The 26,320-nt window shown below is 39.8% G+C and overlaps 1 protein-coding gene across 2 annotated transcripts in view; it reads left to right on the top strand.

Annotated features, from left to right (window-relative positions):
* The window catches only part of C9 (complement C9), a 56,390-nt gene extending 32,695 nt beyond the window's left edge, over window positions 1–23,695 (top strand). For both annotated transcript variants that reach the window (XM_062211973.1, XM_062211974.1), the window contains exons 6-11: window positions 1,073–1,339; window positions 3,794–4,034; window positions 7,584–7,724; window positions 8,881–9,059; window positions 19,714–19,942; window positions 23,364–23,695. In XM_062211973.1, the coding sequence (XP_062067957.1) occupies window positions 1,073–1,339; window positions 3,794–4,034; window positions 7,584–7,724; window positions 8,881–9,059; window positions 19,714–19,941 (1,056 nt within the window). In that variant the 3' untranslated portion in view covers window position 19,942; window positions 23,364–23,695. The remainder of the gene's footprint in view (window positions 1–1,072; window positions 1,340–3,793; window positions 4,035–7,583; window positions 7,725–8,880; window positions 9,060–19,713; window positions 19,943–23,363) is intronic.
* The last annotated feature ends 2,625 nt before the right edge of the window (window positions 23,696–26,320 follow it).

Here is a 26,320-nt window from a genome sequence, read left to right as displayed (position 1 = left end):
CTAGGATGTGCTTTAGCAGGAAGCTGGAATCAGGAGCGGAGCAAAGACTTAAACCCGGGGGCTCAGATATGGGATGTGGGCATCCCAGTAGCATTTAACCCCTGTGCAAAACTCCCGCACCATAAAACATTATCTATTTATTTTACTCCTTGAAAATCAGAGAGAAAGAGATCTCCCATTCACTGGTTTACCTCCTAAATGCCTGCAATAGCTAGAGCTAAGCCAGACTGGATCAACATGGATCTCCCACGTGTGTGGCAGGGACCCAACTACTTGACCCATACCTGCTGCCTGCTAGAGCACACATTAGCTGGAAATTAGAATTGGAAACAGAGCCAGGACTTGAATGCAGGCACTCTGATATAAGATCCAGGGCACAGCAAGTAGCATATTTTTTAAAAATATTTTATTTATTTATTTATTTATTTGAGAGGTAGAGTTACAAACAGTGAGAGAAATAGAAAGGTCTTCCTTCCGTTGGTTCACTCCCCAAATGGCTGTAATGGCTGGAGCTTCACCAATCCAAAGCCAAGAGCCAGGTACTTCTTCCCAGTCTCTCATGTGGGTGCAGGGGCCCAAGGACTTGGGCCATCTTCTACTGCTTTCCCAGGCCACAGCAGAAAGCTGGACTGGAAGGGGAGCAGCCGGGACTAGAACTAGCATCCATATGGGATGTCAGAGTTGCAGGCGGAAGATTAACCTACTTAGCCACGGCGCCGGCCCCACCATGTAGCATCTTAATTGCAACAACAAACTCCTGCTTCTAAAGCTTACTATGTTCTAAACCTGCTTTATGCATTCTCACCAAAGCCTTGTAGCCAACTTCGGGTGAGGTATGACGAGCATCTGTATTTGCCAGGTTAGGAATCAGACTAAGCACAGAGAGGTTATTGTGTGATATCCTTGAAGTCACAGAACCTGTATTTGAACTTCATCAATCCGACTCTAGCACTTTGAATTCACTCTTTTCTTCCACAGTTTTTCAAATAATGGCTTAATTTTGTGTTTGTTTTTATGCTGGTGTTTTTGTTTTGTGTCTTGTTTTTGGTAACACTTTGTTACTTTCTTTTAGACAAAAATTGATAAAAATTTCAGAACTGAATATTATGAAGAACAGATGCAGGCACTCAAAAGTATCATTGAAGAAGAGACATCAAATTTTAATGCAAATTTAGCTCTAAAATTTACACCCACTGAAGCAAAAGCAAATAAGGCTGAAGAAATTTTTCCAAAAGACAAGTCTTTGGATGATAATGATAAAAGTTTCTCAAGTAAATTTCAATTTCTGTATTCCAAAAATGAAACTTACCAACTATTCTTGTCATATTCTTCACAGAAGGTAAGACTGAGCATTTACTATAGAGAATAGAAGGATAGGTTTCAAACTACCCAAGTTCCCTTTTTTAAGCCTAAGTATTTTGAGCAGATAGACATAATAAGAGAGAGAAAAAAATAAACCGACACATTCAAATCCTCAGGTATTTAGCTAGAATGTCAGGAAGAGGAATGCTGATGGGGAGACAATCTGATGGGATCTTGGGATCTGATGGGATCAATCGGATGAGTCTGATGTTTGATATTGATCAGAGGATGTGGATTCAGAATTCAGAGTAAACTTTTTGCCTGAGATTGCGGTAACATTCAATTTATATAATCACCACATTCGCAATAAAATATACAAGTAATTCTGCAAACTTATTGCAATGCCTTTGAAGAATGCATCTTTGTGCACTCCTATGTGTATTTCTAAGTAATGTTGCCATGAAACTTTGTTCACTGCATGTAAAATTGCCTACTTTGTGAATCACCCCTGAGATTTTGACAATGTGGGTTTTCTTAAAATACTTGAGCCAAATTTGAAGTTTATTCCATCACCTTTGGAGTAAGTATAAAATATCCTTTATGTAATCAGCATGATGTTGATCAAATGTTCCTTCTTCCTTTCCTGGTACCACAGCCATCTTCTACCACATTAAAAATGATAATGATAATTTACTTCTAATATTCACATTATGCTTAATTGGTAACTATTTTCTATGGTCTATTTATTGCTTCTATAGTCAAATGCATACTCACCCAAAATGTATTATTGGAAAACACTTTAAATCATTCAACTAACACTTAATTGTGCACTTACTACGTGACCAGGCACTGTCCTGGGTGTTAGAGTACTTCCGTAAACCACACTGGCAGAGATTCTTGTCCTCACGGAGTTGAGAGCGCACAGAGGGAGATAAGTAAAAATGATAAATAGCAAAAAGAAAAACAAAAGGAGCTGCATGGTGTTTAGGAAGTGATAAGTGCTATAGGATAAAAGGAAGAGTAGAGTAGCAGAAAGAAAATCAGGCATCCCTGACAAGTGGCAGAATCAAAAAAAAGCTCAAGGCTGGAGAGGAGAGCTTGGCAAGATTGGCGGGAGAGGAGGTCACCATCAGCAATGATGTATCTGGCAGGTGCAATTCAGTAGAGACAAGTCTCTAAGGTAGGAAATAACCTGACGTGATGACCCAGTCAAACTGAACCAGAAGAAGGAAGAAGAAGTTTCCTTGAAGTCGATCAGGAAGGGCCTCAGAGTCCACTCTAACAATGTGGTCTCTTCCCTGAGTGACAAGAGATGTCACCGTCACCAAGGGCTTTATGTAGGCTATTGACGTGCCCCACAATGTTTAAAATGATCACTGTAGCTACTGTTTATCTTTTTAAAGATTTATTTCATTCATTTTAAAGATACAGTGACAGAAAGGGAGAGGGAGAAAGCAAGGGAGAGAGGTGAGAGGGAAAGAGAGAGAGAGCTTCCATCTGATGGTTCCTTCCCCAAATGGCTACATCAGCTGGGGCTGGGCCAAGCCAAAGCTGGGAGCCAAGAACTCCACCTAGGTCTCCTACATGGCAGGGACACAACTACTTGGATCATCTGCTGCTGCCTGCTCAGGTACACATTAGCAGGGAGCAGGATGGGAAGTGGAGCAGTCTGGACTCAAACCAGTGCTCCAATAAGGGATCTGACATTGAAGGGAGGCATCTTAAGCCCTCTACGTGCTGTTGAGTAGATATTTTGAGTGCTAGGAGTAAAAGCAAGGAGGTCTATAAAAAAAACCTGTGCAATAACCCGGGTGCTAGATGGTGGTAGCTCAGAAAGGACATTTGTAAAGTCAAACGGGATACCAAGGTTTTTGAACCTGAGCAATTAGAAGGGTTGAGTTGCTGATGGAGAAAATGTTGGGTAGAGCACACCTAGCGAGGAAGTAGTTAAATTTTAGTTAAGTTAACTTTGAGATGTCTCTTGGACATTCACTTGGAGATCAATGTATTCATACATAGTTTTGTTACAATAAGCATTTTCCATGAATCATTTATCAAGTTCTCTGTTGAGGGGCATTTGAATTATCTCTAATTTCTAGCTAGTCATATTAACACTACTATGAAATTATTATACATGTCCTTTTGTGGACAGTTTTTCATTGGTCTTAGGTAAGTATGTAAGAGTGGGATTGCTGATCATAGGGCAGATATGTAGTTATGAGAAACTGCCCGACAATTTGCCAAAGTGGCTGTATCAATTTATACTCCTACTAGCTATGGGTGAAAGTTCTGGATACCACACGTCCTCATTGATGTCTGGTACTGATAGTATTTTAAGTTTAGTCTTTAGATCAGTAGACTCAAGGGGAATCATACAGTCAATGCTACAAAAAGGTATTCCCTGTAGAAATTCCAGAGTTTCTGGCTGCTTTAATTTGAAATAATCAGGATAACATTCCTATTTTTCTTCTTCACCTGATCCACAACAAAGGAAAAAATGTTTCTGCTTGTGAAAGGAGTAATTCAACTGGGAAGATTTGTGATGAAAAATCGGGGTGTTATGCTGACAAACACCTTCTTGGATGATATAAAATCTCTGCCAACCACCTATGAAAAAGGAGAATATTTTGCATTTTTGGAAACCTATGGAACCCACTATAGTAGCTCTGGGTCTCTGGGAGGACGCTATGAGCTAATCTATGTTTTGGATAGAGCTTCCATGAAGGAGAAAGGTATGCCTAGAACTGGAGCTCTGACTTCAGTTTTGTTTTGATTAAACATGACTCCTTTTGCTGACCTCTTTCCATGGTTAAAGTCTATAGAATAAAGAATCTTGTAACCTGCTATTTTGAGAGAAAACTATTCCTGCTCTTTCAGTCCTAAAATCCCATCAAATAGCAAACTGTTTTTCTCCTCGAATTAGTTGGTTTGGTCTCACACTACTCCACAGCATTATGGAGAGTTGTGCAAAATTGCATTGCATACTATATGGTATTACTGCTTTGAGTACATTTTTAAAAAATATTTATTTATTTACTTATTTGAGAGGTGAGGATATGGAGAGATAGAAAGGAAGAGCACATGAGCATACGCCCCTGTGCGCTAGTTCCCTCCTAAAATGCCTACAGCAGTCAGTGGAGTAGGGGTGTGGGAGCAGATCCAGGACGCCCATGTGGATGGTAAGAGCACAACTACTTGACTCATCACTGATGCCTTCCAAGGCACACAGTACTGGAGTCGGGAGCCAGAGGCAGGGATCAAATCCAGGCACTTGGGTATGGAATACAAGCAACCTAATAGCATTTCCACTGCTAGGTCAAATATCTACCTATTCCCAGTAAAATGTTTTTTTATAAGGTAAAAGAAAGTATAAGGAACATGATTTATGTAACTTATTTTTTAATCATAGACTGGGTCAATTTATGTATAATGATTCTCTTCCCAACGTTGCTCTGTATTTTCTCTTAGAAGGGAGATTAGAAGCCATGTTATCATATAAATCTCACATCTTACAACAAGGGCAGAAAATTACCTTGTATGGAAACAATTCTGATCACATTGTACAAAGGTGCCTGAATTGGGACCATGTTACTAGGTTTGGGGCCATATTTGCAAACATGGGCAAAGGGCTGGGTTTGGTCATCAGTATCTACTGTAGATACAGGTAATGCCCATGTGCTACAGTGTCACCATCCTGGCCTAAAGTTTCACCTAGCCTTTTTAAAATAAAATATATGCAAGGTGAGTTTGTTAATAAATTTTAGTCACTTATAATGAGTGATTATGGCTAGTTTATAATATCACTAAGAAAGTGATAAATACCAGCATGTCCCCTCTCAGTCTCTACAGAGCAGAATGTCAAGGCGTCAGGTGTCATGTAAAGAATGAGATGTAATCTGACATTCCCCCACAGTCTTCTTGGCAGAAGACTTCCCAAGAGGTGTGAGTTTGAGGTGGCTTGGTTTGCACTGTTTCAAAGACTATCCACTGCATAGTGAGGTCCATCTGAAGCCCACCAGCTAGGTTATAGGATATACCGGTGGAGATATCACACAGGGGAAGAGTACAGCAGGATTGTATCTTGAGTAACTTGAACATCAGAAGAAAAAAGCTCAGTGAAGGTAATCAAAAGACCAGGAACTCTTCAGGCTAAGAATTTATGTGATGAAAAAATATCCATAAGCTGAGATTTTAAATTCTGGGCATTGCAGAACTTGGATAGAATTGCCTTCTAGCCATGATAGTCAAGGATCATTAGGCCAATTCCAGGGTCTTCACAGAAGAAGCCATCTTTGTGTCAGTGCCTGAGGTTCAAGTCATGTCCTTTTATCTCAATCTGGGAAGTCTGGACTTGGAGATGTCGCTTGCTGATGCAAAGACCCTAAGTCCTTCACGGCACCTAAGCATCTTCCATCTGTATTTTCAGAATCAGAATGCTCATGATTCTGAAAGATGGTTTGAAAATATACGATTCTGAATTTGTGGCCCTTTATTTTTGTCCTTCTTCCCTCCTTCCCACTGGAAATGCCACTAGCTAATTCTTAAGTTGTTACAAATTGTGGGTACATAAGGAACATTCATTGGATGAAGGAATGCCCCTAGGTGTCTACTTCTAAAATTCATGGTTGAACCCTGTGATTAACTTAAGTTCTCCCTTTCCTTTTTCATAAAGCATTTGACTTTTTTTCCATAAAGCGTTTTCCTGACTTCCAGGAAACATAATCACATATGTGTGTGTGTGTGTGTGTGCGCGCGCGCGTGCCAAAATGAAAAATGTGAATGGAAACTGATATGGTCAATGTGCTGAGGTATGGACAATTTACTCTTAAGGTAAAGGAATCACTATCTTTTAAAAATTGAAGAATAGACACTAAGATGGATTTTGAAAAAATGCTATTCTTCCCAATAACTCTTTATCCACACACCACAATGAGTCAGCCTAACTAGCATTTATAAAACCAAAAATAGGTTTCATATGTACAAGTCATCTCTTCAAAGCATAGTGCTAGTTACCTTAATGATGAATTCAGTCTTCCAAAGACGATCAGGAGATGCTGATGCATTTATGATACAATTATGAAGTTGATATTCTCACAGGGAAATGCTTTATAGTCAGACAGCTCTGGGTTAAAATCCCAACTTGGCTCCTTATTAGGTAGATGCTGAGCTATCAGTATGTTACTTACATACGCTGTGATTAGAAATCCTCATCTATAACATTAGCATAATAATAGTACTTACCTCTTAAGGACACAGTGAAGACTATTAGTTAATGTAGGGGTAGAGGTTGTGGCTCAGCAGACTAAACTGACACTTAGGAGCCCCACATCCCACATCTGAATGCTGGTTGGAGTTCTGGCTCCTCCACTTCTTATCTAGCTCTCTAATCACCTGGGAAAGAGCAGATGATGGCTCCGATATTTGAGTTCCTGCCACCCATGTGGGAGATCATATGGGAGCCCTGAGAGCCTGGCTTCAACATGGCCCAGCCCCAGCTGTTCAGGGTATCTCCCTTTCAAATAAATAATATTTTTTTCAAAGCAATTAGTGTGAACAAAATGCTTAGAATGATGTCAAGTATGTCATAAGCATTCACTATGTGTTAGATATCATTGCCCCATTTTATGAGATTAAAGATAAAGGGATTCACTATAACTGCCCTTGTCTGACCTATAACTCTTCCTATCTGGGAGGGTTTTTTTTTAATATTTATTTATTCATTTATTTATTTTTTGACAGGCAGAGTGGACAGTGAGAGAGAGAGACAGAGAGAAAGGTCTTCCTTTTTGCCATTGGCTCACCCTCCGATGGCCACCACCGCCGGCGCATCACGCTGATCCAAAGCCAGGAGCCAGGTGCTTCTCCTGGTCTCCCATACGGGTGCAGGGCCCAAACACTTGGGCCATCCTCCACTGCCTTCCCGGGCCATAGCAGAGAGCTGGCCTGGAAGGGGGGCAACCGGGACAGAATCCGGCGCTCTGACCGGGACTAGAACCCGGTGTGCCGGCACCACAGGTGGCGGATTAGCCTATCGAGCCATGGCGCCGGCCAAGGGAGGGGGGTTTATATTTAACATGTCCTATGCCGTTAAGTTAATAGGCACAGTCAAAAAAGGTCACTGAACTCTAATATAAGGACAAAGCAAGATAAACCTGATCTAGCATTTGAAGTCAATGATTATTTCTAGAAATCTCAGTAAGTTTCTTATTAAACAGCAAAATTGAAATTTATCTTCATTGATAGGCATTTTCCAATAATATCCAAATAAATATTTCAAACAGGGATTGAGCTGAATGACATAAAGAAATGCCTTGGGTTTGATTTGGATTTATCTCTGAATATCCCTGGAAAATCTGCTGGGCTTTCGCTCACAGGACAAGTGGATAAAAACAATTGCTTAAAGAGTGGTCATGGTAATGCTGGTGAGTACATCCTAACTTTTTGGATTATAAATGTTGATGAATAAAACCCTCTCACAATGAACCTGTCTTATTGTCTACCATCTTTATTTAGAAAAACTCAAAGTGCTTTAAAACTGTTTAATCTTTACAATTTTCTTTCCAAAATAATGTAGACACAAATAGTCAATGGACATGTGTTCGTCAGCATTACTGTTGTGTCAATTCTGCAGTGTACAACTCCAGGGGGCACCATTCACATTGGGCATTGTAGAGTTCTATTCCCAAGGGTAGAAATGCATCTGGTGGCAAAATTTGCTCTCTCCCTGACTAATTTTAATCAAAGTTGGATTGGTGGCAGTACTATGTACATCCATTGACTAATAGTAAGGCCAAAACTCTATCTCCAGCTAAGTCTTCCTCCTCGCGTAAAGTCCATCATCCATCCTTAACATTAAATCAGTATAGAACTTTGTCAAAAATATGAATATTTTTAGTATAAGCATGTGGATGCTTCTAAAAGTTCATGTAAAATAGAATTAAAAAGTAGGTTTATTTTGGTGCAAAAAAATTTGAAATCCATGCATTGTCTTTTCATAATATGCATTTTTCATGAACTTTTAAAGGACCCTTCATATGCATTGATTCATCTTGAAATTCCTTGGCAGTTCTAAAAATTCACAATTCTAAAAAACACACAGCAGTTTATTAAAACTGATATAGCCTGGGGAAAGAGACATTGAATTTTGGGGTAGAAGGAAATTTTACTTTTCACATTATTCTTTTTGGGACATTGATTTTTTTTTTTTTTACAATATCAAGTTGGTAAGCAAGTCAATGCAAAATATAATTATGAATGTAAGTCTGTAAGAAGAAAGTTTTATGGTATACCCTGTCATGTTGGGTTCCCATGCATATATGGACCATGAATTATCAATATATTTAAATCATCTGTACCATTCTTATTTTTTAAAGAAATTATTAAAAGTCTATAATTACTAATAAAAGTTGTCCTTAAAAATTTAGGGCAAAAACACTACACAACTCCCAGTTACAATTAAAGTTCAATAAGTACACCAGACCATACTGAAAAGGCTCAATAAATATTCACAGATATCGTTCTTGGTGACTGATCACAGGACTACAAAGGCATCTCTCTAAGTTCTCTTCTTCTTCTCAGTAAACATCACCAAGGCTAACCTCATAGATGATGTGATTTCACTCATAAGAGGAGGAACCCAAAAATTTGCATTTGAATTGAAAGAAAAGCTTCTCACCAAAGCCAAGATGGTTGACGTGACAGACTTTATCAATTGGGCCTCTTCCTTAAGTGATGCTCCAGTGCTCATCAATCAAAAAGTAAGCAATGTCTATTTTCTTTATTTATGAGATAAAAATAAAAAATCCGCTTTCTTTCCCAACATCTGCTCATTGTAGTTAATATCTAGCCAGTTAGTCAATCACTAAAGGTATTTAAACTCTAGGAATGCCGTCTTTTTCATGTGATTAACTGCAGAAAAATGAATACACTTTAAGGATTTTTTAAGTAAGTCAGAAGAAGGAAATAAAGATTCGAAGGTGGATGCATAACAAGCTCCCATTCAAATTCTCACCAATTTACCTTTCCCATTGGCAACAATGAGCAGGCACAGTGTCATGGTGGAGAAGGATTCTCTGTTGATGTTTTTCCAAGGTTTTTCTGCAACCACATTGACTGCCATCCTCAAAACACTGCTTTTAAGTAGATGCCATTGGAATGACTATTTCCAGATAAAAGATTATATCATTTTCTCATTGAATGTCACAGTTGGCTCAGATGAGCAGGGAACTTTATCCAAGAGAGATGTGAGCTTTCAAAATGCACTCCTGTCTCATCTGTGGGAAGACAGAGGTCACAGAAAGAAGGCACAGTGTGCTACCCGACAGCCCCAGCTGGGTTCCTCCCTCCATTTCTCACTAGATGTCTGGTGTTTCCTGACTACTAAAACTGAAAATTCCCCAGGTCTTTGTGTTCATCCTGAGGATTTAGTAAGATTTCTTGTACAGAGCCTCTAGCACAAACTGACCCTGAATAGGTGCCCAGGAATAGCCACTTGACCTCCATCTGCCCTTGGTGGCCCCTTGCCTTCATGTGGCACTAGGACCACTCCCAACACTGGAGAACTCTGATATAAGAATTCTTAAGAAAGGACTATTCATGTGGTATCCAGGAAAATAAGACCAAGGATGATTATAATAGTGTTCAGCTTATAAACTCTTGGGGAGTTCACAGTTGATTGCTTATTCCTAGGGGAAAAAGGTAATATTGTAATTGTAAAGGTTTAAATGCCAGTGTTACTTATCCTCATCTTCCTTCCCCCAAACAAACTAAAAACTGTTTTTCTTTGCTTCATTTGTTTCTGATCTTGTTAACACGTGGTTTTTCTACTTCCCTCTATAGCTTTCAGTGTTCCCTGGTATGTTTCAGTTATCTTCTCATAGGTCACATTTGTCTTGGACTGCCCCTTCAGTCAAATTCAAGTTTGTTGAACTAGAATCACAGATGTGTTGATATTTTTCATAGCACTAGTTGCTGGATAACTTTATTATTTTATTCTATTGTAATGTGTTTCAAGGGTGAGTGAAGCCACTGAAAAATATCTCATTTAGTTTGAGAAAAATCAGAAACAAAAATTAAGGGGATAGGACTCTGGCCTCCACTTGCAGTACCAGCATACCATATGGGCGCTGGTCCTGGCTGCTCCACTTCTGATCCAGCTCTCTGCTAATGGCCTGGGAAAGCAGTGGAAGATGGCTCCAATTCTTGGGCCTCTGCAACCATGTGGAAGATCTGGAAGATCTTTTTTTTTATTTTTTAAAACTTTTATTTAATATAAATTTTGAAAGTACAACTTTTGGATTACAGTGCCCCCCCCAACCTCCCTCCCACCCGCAACCATCCCATCCCCCACTCCCTCCTCCATCCCACCCTTCATCAAGACTCACCTTCAACTATCTTAGTATATACTAAGTAGATCTTCTATATATAAAGTAAAGATTAACAGTTTGCACCCACACAGATACACAAAGTGCAATGTTCTGTTTGAGTAGTAGTTTCACTGTTAATTCACATAGTACAACACATTAAAGACAGATCCCACATGGGGAGCAGGTGCACAGAGACTCCCATTGTTGATTTAAGAGTTGACACTATTTATGATGTCAGTAACCATCTGAGGCACTTGTCATGAGCTGCCAAGGCCATGGAAGCCTCCTAAGTTCACAAACTCTAACCTTATTTAGACAAGGCCATAATCAAAGTGAAAGTTCTCTCCTCCCTTCAGAGAAGGGTATCTCCTTCTTTGATGGCCCATTCTTTCCGCTGGGTTCTTCAGATTCGCCCACTTCCACAGGTTGTGGTTGTTTGGGGAGTGAACCAGTGGATATAAGACCTCTCTCTCTCTCTCTCTCTGCCTCTGCCCCTATAACTCTGCCTTTCAAATAAATAAATAAATCTTTAAAAAAGACCCAAATTATAATCTATTCTCTCATGAGGTTATAGAAATACAGGCATTTGTAGATAGGAAATTATTTCTACAACTTCAAATATTTTTAGTCCAAAAGCAAAACAAAGAGGAAAAAAAAGCTGGCCATATTAGCATGACCAAATAGGAAATTAAACAGAAGATTCCTCTTTTATTTTACTAAATTTAAATCTATGTAAATTCATTGTCTTGAATTCAGTAAACTAAATCTGTTGGAATATTTAAATAATGGAAGAGTTGGTAACTGAGGTGGTTGTGTACATCTAGATGAACATCTAAAGTGGCTTATGTGTTCCTGTCTACCAACCACGCTCAACTGAGTCCTACACAGATCCAACATGGTTTTCTGAGATCTTAATATAGTCCTAGAGCTAATTTTTAAAACCTCAAGGATAAAACTTTTGCTAATGACTTACAAGAAGATCTACCAGAATATTCAAAAACCTTCCAAAACTATTTGGTACAACCCTGCTGGCTGGATGCAAAATACAACTTCTCCCATTTTTAGAGGACATTGTTTGCTGCCCCAGCTCCGTTGATTAGCATGAATTCCACCTACAATATCTGTGTCCATTTCTTTTTTTGTAATTGGAAGCCTTTAATGTCAATGATATACGGAGGGAAATGGCAGCAAAAGTTAGTGCCCCATAGACTACTTTTTCAATTTGCCTTCTTACGGAGAAAGTTCCGAAAACAATAAATACTGTGGTTTTCATTGACTTTGCATGGCTTTTAAATCCCTGAGGAGACATAAGCTATAGTTAAGGTTGACCTTGAAGTAGATTCCAAGTCATTTTGGGCTCATAAATCCCATCAAAGTGACCCTTTGCTTAACTGATAGCTATTTCCAAGCAGCAATTGCATGATCTATAACCACTCATTCATTCTTTGCTAGGAGGAAGCATTCTATTGTGTGGATGGTATGTTCAAACACTGGGGATGGCCTTTATGTTAAAGTAATTGGCTGTCCTGTTTAAGTATTTAAAGAATTGGTAGAACCTTTTCCCACCCAACTCTACACTGGTTTGTATTTAATCCTCTGCAGTAAATTAAATTGGCTATTTAGGTATTTGTAATGTAAACATTTTTATCTTGAAGGAAAGACCAGGAAGTTATACTGCCCTAAGTTAAAGCCTGAATGGATATATTAATGATATGTTCTAAGTAAATTACTTGGGGAATTATATATTCCAAACAAGACTAAGTATGGTCATTCTCTATGAAGCACCTGTGGCTTTGAATCTCCCCTTTTTTGGGTACTTCAGCAGACCCAAACCACTTGTTGGGGAATGTCTTAGCCCAGCCCAAGATTTTTTTTCTTTGGCTCTTCTCCATGCAAAGGACATAGGCTAGCTCCTTAAATTATTTACTCTTCTCACGGGCTTCAACTTTCATGAAAGAATGTGAATCTTACTGCTAGCTTGCCTGAATATTAACACAAATGATTCTGCATTTTCTCTCAACAGAAGAGCTGCAGTTTCATCTTTTTCTGAGATGTACTGCTACAAAGCAGTTATAAAAATGTCAGCTGGGAGAAATTAAATCTGTTAAAGATGGCCTGGGAGATAGAAAGTTTATGATTTCCTCTAGAATGATAGCAGCAAGACTGATACGGCTACATTATAGCACACTGGCTTCCTGTAAAGTTTTGTTTTGGCACTATAAGAAACGAAGTTATGTAACCAATTGCTTTATTTCCTGAAAGGATGTTGCCTAATACACTGCCCCCTTTATAAGAACTCACAGGAAAAATTACTCTTTAATCTCATTTGTTCCTTTTGGAAATCAGGTGAGTTTTCTTCAATGCATGAAATCATTAAATTCAACTGTGTTTTACACAGTTCTCTAGAAAAGATGGCCAAATTTGTGACCCATCCTGTGCAAACGGGGGGATCCTTCTGGCATGAACTTTGTTTGTGTTGCCTTTGTCCCATCTTGCTTTTCCATACTCAGTCCTTTTCCCATTCCCTCAACCTCTTACCCCTCTGTGTGTTTGGAAACATTAGCTCTTTCTGGAGTAACAGGGGGTAACAATGTTTAAATGCGTTGGTATTTTAAACGACTACAGTACCAGTCTATGTTAGAACTGCTACAGCTGTGATAATACAGTGAGAATCCTTCCTATTTCTCTTGTATTGAGAAGAAAATAATACTCATTGTATCAACAAACTACATTTGTTATATGTGTAGAGTTTATTTTGAATGAAAGAAATATAAATGTAGTTCACATGAAACAGTATTATCAGTTTATTTGTATTTTAGAAGCTTCATGATAGATTATATCCACTGAAAATATAACTACAAATCACAGAAAGGTTAAAGAGTTAGTTTGTATGGGAGAAAAAGCAGTTGTGTTACTCAGTTGAAAGCCAAAGATCATCAGAGAAAGATGTGGCTCTTCAGGAAACTTCTTTGTCTGGTGGCATTTTTGAGGCTCCTCTGAAAATATTGCCAATGCAAGTCCTTCATGTGTATCTCTTTGAACACTGTCCATTTATCCAGACTGTATTTCCTCCATGACTCTGTACTCTTGTATCTCAGATTATCTGGCCTTGGCTTTCCTTTGAAGGGTAAAACAAGACAGATTTCTTTTCTCAAAAAATCAAAATAACTATCCCCCATGTTTATGTTGTTTGTGTCAATGTGGCAGTGTCGGTAAGAGGTGTCTTTCTTTCAGAGAAATGTCATAGTTGAAATCTGAATCCTGTATACTAATTCATGAAAGAGCACACCAGTAGACAATTATAGAACTTTGTTTTATATTCTGGGTATGAGCCTATTTTAACTTAAGTGTTGCGAATATATTCTCGTACTTAAGGATTTTCACCCTCTTAATGACATTTTCATAAAAGATTCATCTCTTGTATTTTTTATTTTGAAATAACTTGAGACACAGTAAAACTGCACAACTGGAATAGACAGTAATATTGCAAAACTAGCAGAGAATTCACATGTATGCTTCACCTAATAATTCCTAATCAAAATCATAAAAATAGCACTGCCTACTTAGCTGAACAGTGGCCCTCCCTCAAATTCCACAGGTTTTCCCTTACTGTCTGTTTTCCTGTTCCAGGGTCTGACCCAAAGCTGCATATGCATTTAGTTGTCCGTTATCCTTCACCTCCTCCAGTCTGTGGCCGTGCCTCAGACTTTCCTCATCTCTCATGACCTTGACACCCTTGACCAGGACCTGTCAGTCTCCCAACTTAGGTTTTAAGTAGAATGAGGTTATACATTTTTTGACAATAATACTACAGAAGTGCTCTTAGGTATTTCTTGGTGTGTGTTGCATGAGTTGTGATGTAGATGGCTTCTTACTTTAACATTCTCAAGTGTATCTATATCCATTATAGTTAGTGCTTTCTATGTGCTATTTAAAGTCTCATACCTCAAGGCCTTGAAGAGTCTTTGCTGTACAGCACCCAGAAGCTTTAGGGTTTGGTTTTACTTTTCTACAATATTTTAGAAAATATCTTTCCAGTCACCAGGGTAACATCTAGCAAATACAGGGTAAATGATGTAATGTTTTGTTTTTGAATCAGCACCATGTTGGCAGATTTTAATGTAATAAGATATTTAAAAATAGTTACAATTTCCAAGTAGTAAAATTTACCCTTATTTAGTGTACAGGGTTTGGCAAACACACACAGATAAGAAACCGCAATGAAAATCAACATACAAAACATTTCTACCACATAGGCAATTCTCTCACATCCATGTTTAGTCACACCCTCCTTCTAACCACCTTTTCTGAGCTACCAGTGATCTTCTTCCTGTCCCTATAATTTTGCCTTTGCAGAATTGTCACACAAATACAATAGCATAGCCTTTAGAGCATGGCTTATTTCACTTTACATGATGCACCTGTAATTCACCCACATTGTCACATGGATGACTAGTTCATTCCTTCTCTGTTGCTAAATATGATGTAGATTCCATGGTACAGATGCAGCAGCTGATTAACCTAGTCATTCCCTGATGGATAGCTGAGTTGTTTCTAGTTTCTGTGGTGATTGTGAATAATATTAGGAGAAACATTTGAACACTAGAGTTCGTATGAACATATTTTTCATTTCTCTAGAAGAAGGATGGGCTGGTCATACAGGATATGGTTACATATAAAGTTATATAAGACATGGCCAAGTTATTTCTGTGTCCTTGATTTCATTTTCTTGCCTCATTGGATTGTCCAGGATCTCCAGTATGTTGAATGGGAGTGGTGAAAGCAAATATGTCCTTATGCAAATATTTCTTGTGCATGAGAGCAAAGCCTTTAGTCTTTCTCTATTAGGTATGATGTCAGATGTAAGTTTTACAGAAATACCTTTTATCAGGTTGTGGAAATACCCTTTATTGCCTAGTTCAGTCAGAATTTTTGTCATTAATAGATTTTGAATTTTGTCAAAGGATTTTCCTTCCTTAAAATTATCATGATCTCCATCTTTAATCAGTTATAATGTGCACTGACTCATTAATATTGATCAAATGTGGCATTTAAGCCAGGTTGTATTCCACTAGGAATTGTTAGGTTGAGGTATTTTCATGTATGTCCCTGAGGAATATTGGTTTCTAGCTGTCTTTTCTGAAATGTCTTTATTTGGTTTCCTATCAAAGTAATGCTGACCTCCTAAAATGTTTTTGGCAATGATTATTTCTATTCTCTGTTGTGGGAGAGTTTCTGTAAAATTGGTATTATTTATTCCTTAAATGTAGTGAGGCCATCTGGGCCTTCCTTGTTCAAAGGTTTTAAATTATAATTCAGTGCTTAAAATAGACACAGGACAGTTCAGATTATGCAATTTTTTTCTCATTTGTGTAATTTGTGTCATTCAAGAAATTTGCCCATTTCATTATCTGAATTTTTGTCTGTAAATTCTGTAGGACATTACTTCTTTCATTCCTGATATATTAATTTGAATCTTCTCTTTTGTTTTGTGTTTCAATACTTCAGCTAGTGATTAAGCAATTTTATTGATCATCTAAGTGAAGTAACTTTTGGTTTTATTGATTTTTCTCATTTTTTTCTTTCAATTTCATTGATTTCTGTTCTCATCTCTATTTTCTGCTTTGGGTTTTATTTTTTTCTTCTGTTTCTAATTTGCTAAGTTGGATTCTTATATAATATAGACATTTAATGTCATAACTTTAAGTACTTCGTTAACTGTATTCCACAAGTTTTGATATCTTGTGTTTCCATTTACATTTACATTCAATTTAAATTTTTTCTAATTCCCTTTGTGACTTCCTCTTTGATACTGGGTTATTTAAAAATAAACCAATTTCTACAAATTTGAGAATTTTCTAAGTGGTTTTCTGTTATTGATTTGTATTAATTCTCTTTGGTCTGAGAACATACTTGGTATCATATCAGTTACTCTGTTTATTGAGACACTAGTGTTGGGGGAGACGTTCCATAAATGTTAGGCATGCCAATTGGTTGGTGTCACTGCCAACACTTCCTTATACTGATTTTCATTGCATTTGCTCTTTCAATTAAAGAGAGTGGAACATTGAAATCTCTTACACACATTTTTATTTCTCAGTTCATTTCTGTCAGTTCTAAGACATATTTTGAAGTTTTGTCATTTGGTGTATACACACTTATGTCGTCTTGGTATATTGATAACTTCACAATGGTACATTGATTCATAGTAGTCATCTTTTATTTATCCCAGTCTACCCTCAAACATTATATTCTTCTATATAAATTGCTTCTGCTGTATCACATCTGCTATTTAATCCATTAATTTATATATGTTGGTATAATTTCTTCTTTCTCAAAGACAGTTGTTAATTTCTCATTTTCTACTAAGATTTTAGTCTTACCTCTTATTCCATTGCTTATGCAAAAGTAGTTATTTCAAAGTCTACTGAAAGTCTGATAACTCAGTTGTTGGGAACCCTCAAAGCTGTTTCTATTTTCTATCATTTCTAATGGTCATATGCCATAATATATGCCAATAATACCAGTTATTTTTGTTATAGGCTGAATACTGTAATGAAAAAATTCTTATAGGAGTTAGCTTTATGCCTAGAATGATTTTTGCTTTCCCAAAAGAAAATATGAGAGCATTTCAAAATATTTGTGGGAAAAACATGGAATGAAAGATGGGTTATGTGGTTGCAAAAACTTTTTGGAATCCATACAAATGAAGCATCTTCCCAAAGTTCATGAAAATGCATATTATGAGCAAACTTTGAAGGGATTTCAAAATATTTTTATTTATGTATTTGAGAGGCAGAGAGACAGAGCTCCCAAACACTGGTCTGCTCCCCCAAATGCCCACAGAACTGAGCCAGACAGAAGTCAGGAGCCAAGAACTCGATCCAGCTCATCCACCTGGGTGGCAGAGACCCAGCTACTTGGGCCGTCATGACCTACATCTTTCCAGGGTATACATTAACAGGAAGCTGGAATCAGGAGCCAGAACCAGGCATTCCTCATGAGATGTGGCCATCCCAAGAGGCATTTTTCAAAAATACTTGTTTTATTATATTTTTTTATTTTTGTGATAACACATTTTTAATTTACATTATAGCCAAAGGCTTAATGTTCCACTAAATTGTTAAACGAATAAAAAGTAAAAACTTAGTTCAGCAGGAATGTAGTCAAAGGCTATAAATAATAATTTAATGGAATGATTTTCAGCCTCACTCATATAAAGTAAATTTTAAAATAGTCACAGAGAGACAGAGAGAGATCTTCCATCCACTGATGTACTCCCCAGATGGCCACAACTACCAGGGCTGGGCCAGGCTGAAGCCAGGTGCCAGGGTCTCCCACGTGGACGATAGCAGCCCAAGTATTTGGGTTTTTCCAGGTACGGAAGGTGAGAACTGGATCAGAGCAGAGCAGCCAGTACTTGAACTGACACTCTGATATGGGATGCCAGTGACAACGCTGACTCCCAAGAGGTATCTTAACCCTGAGATCAAACACTTGTCCCAGCTACCTTTTCTTGATTTAAGAAGTATTTCAAAGGGACTGGTAGCCCTAAAACATGGTCTCATCTCTGTGGATGTCTACTTCCACTCAGATCTTAGCCCAATAATTTTGTATTATTTTATTCTCCAGAGCCTTCAAGCGATTCTTAATTTGGGGGTTATTTTGTTCAGCTTTTCTCATTGTCCTTACAGAAAGGTTCATTCACATGATTTAACCCATCATTCTCCTTCTGCAAGAATTTGTTATCTCAACTCTCTTGATTCCTATTTCTTTTAAGTTTTGTAGTCTCTTGTTTCAATGTACTATGCTACCAAAGAGCTTCTGCTGCTAGCAGTTTATCCAAACAACTCCGTATGGTCACACAGTACAGTTTGCTTAAGTTGAGTGGATATCTGCAGTCACTTGCTGCATAGTGATATTTTGGTCAATGACAGAATACATACACGGCAGCAGTGTCATAAGATTATAACAGAGCTGAAAAGTTCCTATCTCCTTGTCTTTGAACTCTACTCTTTTCTATATTTAGATACACAAATGTCACTATGTTACAGTTCCCACAGTACTCAATACAGGAACATCCAGTTCAGATAGCCTAGGAACACCAGGCTATGCCCTATAGCCTAGGTGTGTGGTAGGTTATCCATCTAGGCTTTTGTAGGTGTGGTCTATGATGTTTGCACAACGACAATGTCCCCTAACAACACATTTCTCAGAATGTATCCTCATCATTAATTGAGGCACAACTGTCACACAAGGTTGTCTATATTTTATAATCCCTCCAATACATGGAAGTTTTTATTTTATTTTGTACCACATTGTACAATAGACCTCCTGACCTTTTTCCTTACCTTACAAGAATTCATTTTCCCATCCCTGCCTCCATATGGAAACTTCTTAGATTCTGCAATATATGACTGGGATAGTCTTCTTGCATTCTTCCCTGCTGCAGGAAAATTCATCCTCATGCCTTTGTTGAATGGGGTTCTGGGAAGTACCTTCCTGTTCCCGAGAGTGATAGAAGAGTCCTGATCCTTCTGTCCAGGAGAGAGGAATAGACCCTACGTCAGTCTTTAGTCTGTTGTAGTCATCCTTGATGACTTTACTGTTCAAAGTCACATGTTCACTTGAAGTCTAGTGTTCTCAAGTCCTGCCTGACGCTGAGCATGGCAATCACAAAATAATATATCAATAAATTATCTAGCGAAAAGCTCATATCCTGCAGTTATTCGTTTTAAACGCACATACACCTGTCACTGACCTCATGTATAACAGTTTCCACCTTAAAGCTGTCTCTGTGATTGTTTTATCAATATCAGTCCCCTTCCTTCCATAATCATGACCTCCATGATAGCAGACACCATGACTTTGGTAACAAAGTGATGACAGATGTAGTCTTAAAACATAACATCATATCAGCCAATATGAAGCATTCAATAAGCCTTTGGTGAATTTGTAAATCAACTAATAAATGATTGAGAAAGAGCATTTTACAAGCTCCATCAGTAGAGAAAGACCTAAAATTAAATGCTTTGCTTTCTTGCAGCTGTCCCCTATATATAATCTGATTCCTGTGAAAATAAAAGATGCACACCAAAAGAGACAGAATCTGGAGAGAGGAATTGAAGATTACATCAATGAATTCAGCACAAGAAAGTGTTCCCCCTGCCAAAATGGAGGCACTGTGCTTCTGATGGATGGCCGGTGTTTGTGTACCTGCCCATTTATGTTCAAGGGGATTGCCTGTGAAATCTCCAAACGAAGACTGGCTTAAGGTGAGAACAACTCATTTGATGTTAGTAAGGACAAAAGCATGCACGTGGGTTATTTAATTTGAAAACTAGCTCTTGCATTAATTTGTACTGACTTGCTAGATTACCTGTGAAAACAAAAGATCAAACTTGAGTGAGTAGGGAAAATGGATACATCTACTTTCTTTTTTTTTTTAATTTATTTATTTATTGAAAGAGTTAGACAAAGAAAGAAGGAAAGGCAGAGAGAGAGCTAGATCTTCCATCCACTAGTTCACTCCCCAATTGGCTGCAATGGCCGGAACTGTGCCGATCTGAAGCCAGGAGCCAGGGGCTTCTTCTGGTTCTCTCACACAGGTGCAGGGGTTCAAGCGCTTGAGCTATTTTCTACCACTTCCCCAGGCCATAGCAGAGAGCTGGATCGGAAGTGGAGCAGCCAGGACTCAAACTGGCGCCCCTATGGGATGCCGGCTCTGCAAGCAGCAGCCTTACCCGCTATGCCACAGCACTGCCCCGATACATCTACTTTCAGGTGTCATTTTAATATCTTTTATTTTTAAATAGAACTATAGTCATGTAATACATTATAATTACATTACTTTTTTAAAGATTTATTTGTTTATTTGAAAGTCAGAATTACAGGGAGGCAGAGGCAGAGAGAGAAGTCTTCCATCCGCTGGTTCACTCTCTAATTGGCCACAATGGCCAGAGCTGTGCCAATCCGGAGCCAGGAGCTTCTTCCAGATATCCCACGCAGGTGCAGGGGCCCAAGGACTTGGGCCATCTTTCACTGCTATCCCAGGCCATAGCAGAGAGCTGGATCAGAGTCGGAGCAGCCAGGACTTACAAGGGTGCCCATATGGGATGCCTTTACCCACTATGCCATGGCGCTGGCCCCTACATTACTTTCTAATTATAAAAATACTTATGAGGACTGGCTTTGTAATGTAGCAGGTAAAGTCATTGCCTACAACACCAGTTTCTAAATGGTCATGGGTTCATGTCCCAGATACTCCACTTCCTTTCCAGATCCCTGCTAATGACCTAGAAAAAGCAGTGGAGGGTGGCCCAAGTGCTTGGGCCCCTGCAGCCACGAGGGAGACCTGGAAGAAACTCCTGTCTCCTGGCTCCTGGCTTTGGCTTGGCCCACTGCTGGCCATTATGGCCACTGGTGGAGTGAACCAACACATGGGAGATCTCTGTAACTCTTTCAAATGAACAAATCTTTTTTAAAAATATATGTAAGCTTATACAAATAAAAAAACTAGAATTAAGAAATGCTGAATAGGCCAGCGCCACGGCTCACTTGGCTAATCCTCCACCTGCGGCCCCAGCACACAGGGTTCTAGTCCCGGTTGGGGCGCCAGATTCTGTCCCGGTTGCTCCTCTTCCAGTCCAGCTCTCTGCTGCGGCCCAGGAGGGCAGTGGAGGATGGCCCAAGTGCTTGGGCCCTGCACCCACATAGGAGACTAGGAGGAAGCACCTGGTTCCTGGCTTTGGATCGGTGCAGTGTGCTGGCCACAGCAGCCTTTTGGGGGGTGAAGCAATGGAAGGAAGACCTTTCTCTCTCTCTCTCTGTGTGTGTGTGTGTGTGTGTGTCTAACTCTGCCTGTCCAAAAAAAACCCTGACATATGTCCTATGTGTATATATATATATATGTAAATAGTATATATTTTGCATATGCATGTGTTTATACATACACAGGTATAGATTTAGGCATCCTATATTTAGCCCAGAACTCCCCCTTTTTAAAAAAGATTTTATTTTATTTATTTGAAAGACAGAGTTACAGAGAGAAGTAGAGAGAGAGAGAGAGAGAGAGAGAGAGGTCTTCCATCCACTGGTTCACTTCTCAATGGCTGCATCGGCCAGAGAAGAGCCAATCCAAAGCCAGGAGCCAGGAGTTTCCTCCGGATGTCCCACATGGATACAGGGACCCAACGGCTCGGGCCATCCTCTGCTGTTATCTCAGGCACATTAGCAGAGAGCTGGGTCAGAAGTTGAGAAACCGGGACTCGAACCAGTGCCCATATGGGAGGCCGGCACTTCAGGCTGGGGCTGTAGCCCACTGTACCACAGAGCTGCCCCCCCCCACCCCTTTTTTAAAAAGCAACAATAGATCCAGTAGAGGACTTAGCACCGCATCCTCTCACCCCCAAAATAGCTCTGCTGCTGCTATTCTCTACTTCTCAGATACAATTCTTTTCAGTAACTTGATGTGTATCCCTGCAGTCCATACTTTGTACTGATATTAAATATGCATGTACCAGCAAAAATATTGCCTGCTGTTAAATTTTTTAAAAATTTACATAATTAATATTTACTAAATTTGCATTTTTAGCTTCACTGGTGTGGAAGAAAACTAAGATTCTACATTATATTTTAAAACCAATTATTTGGAACCATGTTAGTTTTTACAAGGAGCAATGACTATAGACTCATTTCTAAGACAAAATCTGTTTCATCTGTTCGTTGGATGGAATTGATTAGAACCCATACCACTTCCTTAGCCTCTTGTGATTCCAACTCTCTCCTCCCACAGCCAACCCAACTTCACCCTCCTTCGTTTGCCTAGTGTGCCTTCTCTACCAAGGTACCCCAACCCAATTTCTCACTAGATTTACCTGGACAGCTTCTTCTTAAAAATGGGGGTGAAGGAGAAGCATAACAGATAAGACAAAATAAAACAAATAGGTGTCTATCTTAGGGTAATGAAACCATAACCTCTGGTGGATCCTACCTGAACATGATTCTTGTTTTTTTATCCACTGGTTATTATAATCTATATCCACAGTTCAAAAACTGTTCTAGGGGCTGGTGCTGTGGCATAGCAGGCGAAGCCACCACCTGCAGCACTGACATCCCATATGGGCACCAGTTCGAATCCCAGCTGCTGCACTTCTGATCCAGCTCCCTGCTAATGTGCCTAGGAAAGTAGCAGCAGATGTCCTAAATTCTTGGGCCCATGCAACCATGAGGGAGACCCAGAAGAAATTCCTGGCTCCTGGCTTCTGACTTCACATCAGCCCAGCTCTGGCCATTGTGGCCATTTGAGGAGTGAACTGATAGATGGAAGATCTCTCTCTCTCTCTTCTTTCTAACTATGCCTTTCAAATAAATAAATAATTCTTTTAAAAAAAAGATGAAGAAAAGAAAAAATCTCTATTCTAAACTCAGGCCAGTTAGCCTCTCTGCTGAAGCCCCCTCTAGTTTCTCCAGCCATCAGCTCTCTCCCCAATGCTCCCCTCACACTTTTCCAGCCCTCATCACAGTGACTGTCCCTGCACAAGATGGATGCTCCTCTAGGACAGATATGCACATTATATCTTAAACCTCATCCTAGTCCCAGCAGTGTGGCACATCATGATGCGATAGGGAGAGCGGCTGGACCCAATACGGCAGTCCTATGAATTATTAAGATTTGATAATCTTTTTTTTCTGTAGGATTGCCAGTCCCCACCCCCCACCCCCCAAAATGCAACTGTTGAGTTCCCTGGGCTCAAATGGAAGAAAAAGAACACCAGGACCTTCCAATGTAAGATCCTGCCCTGCCTGGAGATAGTCCTTGCTGGCACATGAAAAGCAACATGTTTCATGAAAACCCTACCAACCTCTGAAGCCTCCTCTCTCTCCGGTCTGCGATGCCTGTTTTTCCCCATAAACCCCTGTAATGTTTCCATTTTTATTTAATGAAGAGACAGCCATGAGCTGTGCCAGAAGTGTTTTCTCCCACAGCCAATGCCAGCCTCTTGCTAATAAAACAAAATTAAATTCAACACAGATTGTTGGTTTAGAAGACTTTAAAGTAATTGCCAAACTGTTTTGCATGATGAATGTATTCCACAAGTTCCGTGACCACAATTCTGGACTGTGCAATTTAGCTCTTCTGTCGTTGTGTTTGGTTTGGTAACTCATGTGCATGTGCACATATTCATTCAGCAAATATTTACACTGAGCACCTACCACATGCACAACACCCTGCTCTTATTACTCTTGTTGCTCCAATTTACCTCTGCATGCTCAAGGGGCAAAATGTGTTATATTTGTAAGCCAAACTATTAGGTTAAATCATGCCATATTTCCTCCATTTGATCATATTTTAACCAAAAAACAATTTTATGTGGTGCAAAACAAGACTGATGAGTTAAAGGAGCCGGGTAAGACTACCCGCCTAAGAGGATGTCTACGGTGGACTGTAGAAGAGCAGGTGTTTGGCCAGCAGGTAAGCTGCCCATCTGGACACCTGCACTCCATCTCAGAATGCCTGGGTTCCAGTTCTGACTCCGGCTCGGCGCTTGCAGACCCTGGGAGGCAACAGTCATAGCTCCGGTAGTCAGTCCCTGCCATCCAGATGGGAGACCTAGATTGAGTTCCGGGCTCCCACCTTGGGTCTGGCCCAGTTCTAGCTATTGAGGGCATAGTGGGAATGAACCTGCAGATGGAAGATGTCTGTCTCTCAGATTAAAACAAACTGGCTGTACAATTTTATTCGTGGGAAGGATTCAGGGCCTCAGTTTTTGAAAAGGTCAGAGAACTTTGGAAAAAAAATAACAAAAGTCTTTAAAGTTAGTGTAAAATCAAAGTACGTTTAAACATCAACATTTATCATGACAACTTCATTAGATAATAATGTTAAACATTTTCTTCATTTATAAATTTTGCTTTTCGCATATCACAAAAATTCACAGAAATGCATGTGATTGGAGAAATAACAGTAAATAAAATATTTGCAGGCAAATAATTTCAAAAATAAAGTTTAGAAGTAATTGCCAAGTGTTTTGAACAGCAAAGAAAAAGGATACGGAGTGCCTTTTAATACATGAGATGTGATATGGAGATTGCCCTTTAAAGATAAAAGTGCCCAGGTCCCACAGGGCCTTAACTTTGCCCGAGAGCTCAGCATCCATCTGGTCCCCTGCCCTTCAAAGCTCCGAGTGGATCAGAAAGAATCCCTATTTGCTAAATGCACGTGAGGGCTGACTCTGCTCTTAATCCACGGTGGAGAGTTTTTGATGTGCAGCACCTGGCACAAGGGGCCATTCTTAGGATAACAGCTGAGACTCCTGTGGCCCGCCCCTTGTGCACTACAAATGTCCGACAAGAGCTGAGCTGAGCCCTGGGGTCAGATAACTGCTGGCAATGGCGCTCAGTCCAGGCTCACTGTGGATGGCTCAGCTCTCCACAGACGGCATTTCTGGCAGAGCACAGCACTTCCAGCAGGGTGCACCATTGAGACACCAGAAACTGCCCAGCCGCGATGGGCACACAGGAGAACGTCTCTAAGCTTAAACCAAAGGAAAATCACAAATCCTTGCCAGAGACCAGGACCTCCTGGCCACGAGGCACCACAGGGCTCAGCTCGGCTGATTTTTTGGAGAAAGTAGGTGCAGCTTAAATGAAGTGTTCCCCCAATTCAAGGAAAGGGACACTGGGGGACAGTGGTCCTATGAGCACCGACACACCCTTGTCAACCAATCAGTGTTCTAGGCACAGGTCAATGTCCTTACCCGGCTTTATACCGTTGTCTGCCCTCTAAGGCCCTTTGTGTCGTGGGACCCCATGGTAGCAGCTCCTGAGTTAGTCTCTCAATAGTTATTTATGAAAAACCACCTAAAATGCTGGATCAAAGAGTAAGCTAAGCAAATTTTTTTAAGAGTCATTTAATTGAAAGATAGAGTCACACAGAGAGGGAGATAGAGATCTTCTATCTGCTGGTTCACTCCCCAAATGGCCACAACAGCTGGGGCTAGGCCAGGCTGAAATCAGGAGCCAAGAGCTTCATCTGTGTCTCCCACAAGGGTGCAAGGGTTCAAGCTCTTGGGCCATCCTGCACTGCTTTCCCAGGCACATTAGCCGGGAGCTGCATTGGAAGAGGAGCAGCTGGGGCTCAAATCCGTGTCCATGTAATGCTGGAATCACAGGTGGTGGCTTTACCCAGGACACCACAATGCTGGCCCCTCAGCTAATTTTTCTACTGGAAACTTTCACGTACACACACCCTTCGCAGGACAGGCAAACATCTGTTACTGCTTCTTCCAGGCCACCCTTCATCCCCGTTTTAAGCCCATCAGCTACCACCATGTTAACAGCAGCAATATGGCTCAAGAGAAAGCAATGGTGTATTATCTAGAGTTATTGGTATCATTTGTATAAAATCTTGGCACCTTATACAACAGTAAAAAGTAGCTGTTACTGTTGTCATTATAAAAGGCTATTGGTCTAAAAGCTTCTGAATGTTAGCTGGGATGTTAGGCAGCCAAGAAGATTAAGTCTGAACAATGCTAGGGGAATGGTACATGGTGGGATAGTACTCTTCTAAATAGCTAATGGGTTCAGTGACTTTTTTAGGAGTATCTTAGATTGGGCTGCTTTAACAAAGCACATGAAATTGGCCTATAAAT

Source organism: Lepus europaeus, chromosome 15 (assembly GCF_033115175.1).
Source record: "Lepus europaeus isolate LE1 chromosome 15, mLepTim1.pri, whole genome shotgun sequence".
In the NCBI taxonomy this organism is placed as follows: domain Eukaryota; kingdom Metazoa; phylum Chordata; class Mammalia; order Lagomorpha; family Leporidae; genus Lepus; species Lepus europaeus.
Note: the sequence above shows the minus strand (reverse complement) of the source record. Positions and strands in the feature narration are given on the sequence as shown.